This window comes from Vigna radiata, unplaced genomic scaffold (genome assembly GCF_000741045.1).
Source record: "Vigna radiata var. radiata cultivar VC1973A unplaced genomic scaffold, Vradiata_ver6 scaffold_147, whole genome shotgun sequence".
Taxonomy (NCBI): Eukaryota; Viridiplantae; Streptophyta; class Magnoliopsida; order Fabales; family Fabaceae; genus Vigna; species Vigna radiata.
The window spans coordinates 633,381-641,682 of NW_014541973.1; the positions used below are offsets into that span (position 1 = coordinate 633,381).

The following is an 8,302-nucleotide window of genomic DNA, read 5'->3' on the forward strand; positions in this document are numbered from 1 at the left end:
CGCCTATAGTTGGCCACCCGCCGACGGGTTCCACCTTCATGGCATCCACCTCAACCCCGCCTTCCAAGAGAAACAGGGACGCCCCGTATACTATCCGGTCGGCGCTGGGTTCCGAAGACCCAAGAGACGCCCTCGCCTCGTCCGACCTATTGACCCGGGACGATGACCCCGAGCTAGGAGAAGTCCCGCTATCGCTAGAGGACACCCCCCCCCCCCATCTCCACCCGCTGAACCAGTAGAAGAAGATAAGGAAACGGTAGCAATTTATTTACGTGAGGTTGGTGTGACCAGACGGTTGCAGTAAAAAGAAGAAGGGTAAAGGTAAATATGATCCCTCGATTACTCCTTTTTATAGCCAAATTTTTGAAAGCGCTAGCCGCATCTCCACCGTTGAACAAAAGCGCGATGGAGGGCCCAAATTGAAAAGACTCTCCCGCTACCCAAGACTACCCGCCTATGGCGTCCTGCCACGTGTTTTCCCGCTCAAAATTCAAAACCTCGAGAACGCAAAGCGACATAACCCTCTTTAAAATCCTACGACGGTTATTCGTCTAGGGCTTGGGGGCTTGATGTACTGGGGTTATCCGGACGGTTTGGGCGGACGACACCCAAAGATGAAGACGACCAAACGGTCAAGTCCAAAGAGTGGGAAAAGATTAAAGTAAGATGAATTTAATTAAAACAAATGTGGTTTAAGGTTGTTGGGCTATGATTGGGCCTTAATTAGGACCATACTAATCCTAAGCGCATAGCCAAAATTATCAATAGAAGTCAAAGGCACGAGGTAAGTGGATTCATTTATTGTGCATTTAAGACTGCACTTTGGAAACCGAATGAACCAGTTAACTGACTTTAGCATCGGAAGACCTTTGGCAGGTACCCCGAACAGAGCTGAAGAGAAAAAGAGGAATAGAACGAGAAAGACGGATGGTCAAGCAAGAAAATTGTGAAGGATTTAGGTAACTCGACTTTACACCAAACCAACAAGAGATAGTAGAATAGAAACGAGAGAGCAGAGATAATAGAAACGCAACGAGGAGATAAGAAAGAGTGAAAGAGTGAGTATAGGATTACAAAATTTTAAATTCAAAGATAGAAAAAATCTTTTGACCAGTCATGATTCTATTATGTCAAAAGGGCAAAAGCAAATTACAAAAAGACTAGAGGTGCAGATGAAAATGTGAGGTGGTGCAGGGAGAAAAGAGCTCTTTCACAGCTCATATAATCTTTTTTCCATGTCACTTTATCTCCGCTAGCAGTAATGCTTTAACCTGAAAAAATTTACCTTTCTCTCTCCTTCTTCCCCCTACTTGACCTCCCACAACGTTTACGCTGTCAACAAACTTCAGCATCTTCCACACGGGTGAGTTTCCATTGAACACTCCTTCTCGTTTTCCACTTTTGCTGTTAATTTTTGCAGTTTTATTCTGAAAATGAAAACAACAAAAAAGAGTGATAGCAATTGATGATCTGCTTGGTTATTATTGACGTCGGAGAACAGTGGTCTCTTCCGCTCCTTCCATGGTTTCTGTGTTTGGACTTTCAAATTAATACTAGTTTCATTTTTGTTCAACCAACGAGGTTCATGTACCCTGGTTTCAAGAGTTCATGTTTCTGAGAATTTCTTTTTCTCAGACAAATTATATCCTTACCATTTCCGTTAAAGAAAATATGTCTATTTTTACATAAATTAACATTAGGTTGTATAAAACTTATTTCTAGAAGTTATTTTATATAATTTTAAAATTTTACTTTAACTTTTTATGTAAGTTAATGTCAATTTTAATTAATAAAGATTTTTTGTTTTTACTTGTTCAAAAATGTTTTCAGAATTAGCATAAACAACCAGTCTTACTGAATAGTCAAACTTTTGAAAACTCTTTTTATTTTATATCACAATTATTGTATTATCTTTTTTAAAACGTGTATTGAAATTTTCTTCATGTGCAATTAAATTCATTAATTATAAAAAATAATATTATCTCATATTTTAAGAAGTGGACGAGAAGAGTATTATTAATTTTTTCATGATTATTTTATTTTTTACCATCATCAAATTTGCTTACTTTTAGAGTATGAACTTTTGTCTGTAGGAAAATGAGTTTGAGATATGGTAGTGTGAGTTTTGTTGCTTTAGTGCTTTTGCCACTCATGGCTTCTGCAGCTTCAGTTGTGAAGAACCTTCCTGGTTATGAGGGCAACCTTCCTTTCAAGCTTGAAACTGGGTGAGTCATGTTTCTTCTTCATTCGGTGATGACTTAGTTATATTTGTCCTTCGTAATAATTTTTTATTAAAATATTGCGTTTAATTTATTTATTATTTTCAAATTCACGGACACCTAACCACAGATATTTTAAGGGAACGGCCCCTGAAGATTTTATTATTTATTAAATATCTACCTAACGTCAATAATATGATGTTTTTAATTTGAAGTGTGAAATGATTTCAGAATAATAAATTATCTTAAAATTAAACATATTAACGTTTTCCGTATTTTAACAATATCATTTCTTCATCTTTGTATTATGTTACATATTTCACATCATCATAGAATATTCCTTATGCTTTCCTATATTTTCCGTCACATAAACGTAAAACTATCCACGGAATCAAAATGATATACTTAAACATTGATAATGATATCAATTGGGGTCGATGTTCCTTGTGTGTACTCCAAAATTTTCCTACCAAAAAATATTAATAAATGAAACTGCCAAAATCTTACTAAATACAAATGTCATAAAATTATTATTTAAGGAAACTTGTCACATCTAAAAAAAACTTGAGACAAATTGAACTGTTTGTTACAAAAAGAAAAGCTAATAGCTTAAATTTGTATGCGGGTCTTAGCCATCCATGATGGAGATCCACAAAGTTTTGTCGTTACTCTTTTCTAATTTTACTTTTGAATTGTTGTAGGTTAGTTGAAAAGATACTACATTCATTTAGAAAGTGCTTCAAGTAATTATTGACACACCCAGATATAGCTGTATAGTTTTTGAAAATAAAAGTTATATATATATATATATATTATTTCGGAGTAATTTTTGAGACCGTAAACAGTTCCCTTTATATATATTTGATCACCCATAAACAGTTTCCTTTGTATCTCTAATTAAATATTATTTGATTTTCTATTATCTTTAATAAAATCTCTTTAATGTTAACAATTACGGGTTCAATAAGAATGCGAGCCAATAAAAATTGGTCGAGTATAATGGGTAATTCAGTATTTTTATAACCGGACATTTATTTATTATAACCGACCCGTCCTCGACCATTTACCATATATATATATATATATATATATATATATATATATATATATATATATATATATAATTAATTATTATTTATTGCATTCTTAGATACATCGGAGTAGGAGAGGAGGGAGTAAATATATTTCACTTATTTGTTGAATCTCAAAGAAACCCCTTCATTGATCCAGTGCTACTATGGTTTGTTGGAGGACCAGGTTGTTCTGCACTATCAGCGTTCTTTTTTGAAAATGGTAAGTAATCTTTACACTAAAAATAATTTCATTTCTTTAAATATAATCCTTAATTAGAAGCTTATAAACATGTTATTGAAAAGAATAAATAAAATTCAACTCACTAGAAGAATTACATTTAAAAAGAGACAATATCCTACCTAATTCTTAAAATTTTTTGTACCAGCCATAATACCTTGTGATGGGAATAAATTAGCCACAAATATAGGTGTGTCAAATAATAAAAAATTTGAACCTAGTTTAATTTTTCCTGCATTTAGTAACGGAAGCACTTTGTAAAGTTACGTTGTTATATATGGTCTAATTGTGAAAAACCAAGAAAACAAAAATAAAACAAAGGGTTAAATTGTATTTTAATTATATTTTTAAATCTTTTTTAAATATTATTTAATAATGAATACTCATGATATTTTTCTATGACAACAATCACTTAGTTAATCTTTGCATATAATGAAACACAAGATATGGAACTTTATAACTTATTTATTTGTAGAGTGATTTGAATATGTATTCTCACAATACCTCTCATTTTTCAGTTAGTGTAAATTATAATAAAATACAATGTGAAGATATAAAAAGAAAGAGAAATATACAAAGTATTTTATACAGGTTCAAATAATTATAAACTACGTTCAATTCTTAATTAACAGATTGAGTTTTACTAAATATACTAATGCTATGAAGTACAAAACGAGTATGACTAACTCCTTAAATATTGTTTAGATTTATAGTCATTCTTAATTAACTCTTTGAGTATTATTTGGATTTGTAGTCATTTCTGACTAACCCTTTTCAAACATTATTTTAATAATTCACTTTTATTTTAACCAAGTATTATTTGAACAAGTGACTTCTGAATTAACCAAAATTTCCTTAAAAATCAACTCTTAGACTAATAATAGAGTATCCTTTATCAAACAACCACTCCTAAGATAAAATAAATTATATGAATAGATTATCGATAAATCACAACATTGCTCACTAGAAAGAAATATCGTCCCTTCGTATACACAAGATTTGTGCACTTTTCTCTAGTTTGCTACGGACAACACAAACAATATTCTTTTAGAAGCTTTTTTTAATGCAAAATATTGAACAACGTTTTGACACTGTGCAACATGGTCTCTCTCTCTTTCTTGAATGAATTTATAAAGGCTTATGAAGAAATTATCCATTGCAAATTCATTTTTGACATTGAACAATTTTAGCTCTTTTGAATGTCTCTCTTACATCTATTGAGTTTGATTCTAAATGATATATTAAATGCACTCCATGCAATGTCAAATGTTTTTTTTTTCTTCTTTTATTACATATTTCAATAGTTAGATGCATGGATGTACTTATCATTTTTTGGACAATGTATCTTTACTTGAATTTCTCTGAAGTGTAGAGTCGTAGGAAGCTGATAGTTTTTCTAAAATGGACATAATTTTAAAGAAGTGTTGAAGAAAAAGTAACTTTAATTCTTTGATGAGAACCAGACAAAGAAGTTTTCAATTAAAAAAGAAAATGGAGAAGATATCTCAAGAAAACAAATTAAAGTATATAAAAAGTAATAAATTTACAAGAAAGCTTTCCATATATGAAAAACATAGCTTGAAAAAAAAAAACATAAGTTAGAATAACTCGTTCGATTTTTAGAATAATTCCAACCTAAGGTAGAATAGAAAAAATCCTAAGAAGGGCATGTGTTAGAAGAAGTCTCATACTCTCCTCAGAGGCTTGGACTGCAAGTCTCATGGGCTATAAAAGACCACCTCCCTATCATGTAAAATCACACCTTTCCTCAAGTCCTTATGAAATGTAAACATTTTATAACATTTTACCTCAACCATTAAGTGTATTGAGACGACATTAACTTTGAACTGAGCTGTAATTTATTTTTATGTTTTAAAATCATTAAATCCACGTGGTTATGGTCTTTCTTTTTCCTTTCAATCACTTATCACATTTTTTCCTCAAGTCCTTATGAAATGCAAACATTTTACAACATTTTACCTTAACCGTTAAGTGTATTGAGACGACATTAACTTTGAACTGAGCTGTAATCTTTTTTTTATGTTTTAAAATCATTAAATCCACGTGGCTATGATCTTTCTTTTTCCTTCCAATCACTGATCACATTTCACTCATTCCTCCACCCTCAAACCCTCAAACCCCCCGACTCACATTTTCTCCCTCTCAAACTAAAAAATGTCGTCGTTGTCGATAGTTCAAAAATCATGACCCAATTGAGACAATTCAAAACTTGAAAACCGAACTGAGATTTTCACATAAACATAAGGACCAAGAGAGGGATTAAGCCTAAAATAAAAAAATCATCTCAACATCAATTAACGTCGTTTGAGACAACTTAACGGTTAGGGTAAAATGTGTGCATTTTTACAAAAATTATGACTTAATTGAGACAGTTTAAAACTTGAGGACCAAACTGAGATTTGCACACAAATATGAGGACCAATGGAGGTATTAAGCCAATATAAAATACACTTTAGTTTGAAAACTTGTAAGTAGGGGTGGCAAATAGAACTGTACTACATTGTATTGTTAAAAACTGTACTGAACTAAAAATTAATTTGTATAAACTGAACTGAACTGTAAAATAGTTCAGACAAACTGAATTGAACTGTTTTTTGTTTTATCAAACTGAACTGAACTGTACTGTACTAAATTGTGCTAAACTATAATATAAACTGAACTGAACTACTAACTGAATTGTAAATTGTACTAAACTACAATATGAATTGAACTGAACTATTAACTGAAGTGTAAATTGTACTAAACTACAATATAAACAAAACTGAACTACTAAATGAATTGTAAACTATACTAAACTACAATATAAACTAAACTAAACTACTAACTGAATTGTAAATTGCACTAATTTTAACTACTATGCTATTTTTACTTTTTTTAGAGGAAAAATACTCTTATTTGAAAGAAAAAAAATCCACCTGAGTAAATAAATTAATTAGTTTATATATAAATTTGTTTGTAAAATTTCATCTCATTAATTTTTAAGATATAAATTACATGTAGTTTATAGAAAAAAGAAACTTTTTTTTTTATTTTTCTTCCATAAATATTTCTGGATAAAGCTAATGCGGTCCTACAAGTTTAAAAAGTATATGAATATAATGGAAAATAAAATTAATATATTTAGTACAATTTACATGAACTTCATCTAATACCGAATGTGTAAAAAGAGAATGTTAACAATGAAATAGTTAAATTTAATTTATTTGAATTAACATATAACAAATTAAATTTAAAGATAAATTAAATCAATGTTTTTCACTTTTGTAACAAAGTAGACATTTTTTTTAATAAATTTACTTGTAAATAATTACATAAGAGAAAAAATTAAAAAAAAAAAACTATAGTTATTTTAGGACGAAGTGATTTTTTAACGTAAGAGAGTACAGTTAACTGCAGTTAACTGCAGTTAACTGAATTAAAAATTTATTAAGTTCAGTTTTTAAAAATTGTACCATAAAACAGTATATTTAAGTTATAGTAAAAATGATTCAGTTCTTTTTAGTATAATATAGTACAATTAACTATAATATAGTACAATTCAGTATTTTTTGCCCAACCCTACTTGCAAGTGAAGTTCTTTTGTTAGTAGAGTGAGTTTGCTTGAGTTTTCCCAAAACTTTTATCTCATCTTGTCTTCTTAGAACCTCCAAGAAGAGTCTCAAGATATCTACCAGGGTCATAATCACCCATACCCTAAGGTGTGTGCACCTTGGTAAGGAAATACCCAATCCCCTTAGTCCTTTCCATTTTCATTTTCCATTTGCACTATCATCCAGTGTCTCTTATACATTCCATTTCTTGCATGCAATTATGTAATGTTGTTAGGTTTCCATCCTCATATACATTAGACTTCAAAATACACTCAAAAAAGCATAAATACCATTTGATCATGTACATTGTCCATCTACTCTCACTCAAACACTAACATTGTGTTTGGATAAAGATTTCAGCAATTTCAAAAAATTGAAATACATGATGTTTGAATAACTTACAATTGAATTATCTTCATTTCTTAAATAATTTGTTCGAATGAAATAATAAAATATCTTAGATTTCAATTTTCTTTTTTGAAAAAAAAAAGCAATTTAATTTCTCTTTGATGGAAAAATTCTATTTTAAAACTACTTGGATAACTTGATTTTATTCTTTAGGTTAAGTTGACTTAGCTTGACCTTCAATTCAAGACAACTTGTCTCAACTTTCAACTCCAATCGAATCATCTTGACCTTTGGTCCAATTGACTCATCTTGGCTTTTTGCTTAACAAACACATTAAGACATTTTCCCTAGATCGACTCATATCGACCTACAACCTAAACTGACTTGTCTTGACCTTCGACTTGGATTAACTCATCTCGACCTTTAGCCGACTCATCTCGACCTTAAGCACAAGTTAATTCATCTGGATCTTGGGCACAGTTAACTTGTTCGACCCAGAACTCGGGTCGACGCATCTTTAGGGATGGCAAAAAAATTCGTGTCCGCAGGTATAAAATCCGCTACGGGTATTTAGTACTCGCGGGTATTTTTTACCCGCGGGTAGCGGGTATTTTAATACCCGCTTGTTAACGTGTCGGGTTCGGGTATCACACTATTCGTGCCCGCGGGTACCCGTTACCCGTTAAAAAAAATAAAATTACATATTTATTCCATATTAGGTTTAAGAAACTGAAGGTTTTCTTTCATAAATGGAAGATTTTTTTATGATCGAAAAATGGTTCCAGTAATAATGACTTTTCTTTCATTTTCAAT

At 31.0% G+C, this 8,302-nt stretch overlaps 1 protein-coding gene across 7 annotated transcripts in view; it reads left to right on the forward strand.

Moving 5' to 3' along the window:
• Positions 1 to 918: 918 nt before the first annotated feature.
• Positions 919 to 8,302, forward strand: part of LOC106778674 (serine carboxypeptidase-like 18) — a 48,808-nt gene continuing 41,424 nt past the window's right edge. For 2 of the 7 annotated variants that reach the window (XM_014666661.2, XM_022776284.1), the window contains exons 1-3: positions 923 to 1,363; positions 2,094 to 2,225; positions 3,370 to 3,512. In XM_014666661.2, coding sequence (XP_014522147.1) covers positions 2,098 to 2,225; positions 3,370 to 3,512 — 271 coding nt within the window. In that variant the 5' untranslated portion in view covers positions 923 to 1,363; positions 2,094 to 2,097. Of the gene's footprint in view, positions 1,364 to 2,093; positions 2,226 to 3,369; positions 3,513 to 8,302 lie in introns of all 7 variants that reach the window. The other 5 variants (XM_022776287.1, XM_022776286.1, XM_022776285.1 and 2 more) reach the window with 5 other exon arrangements.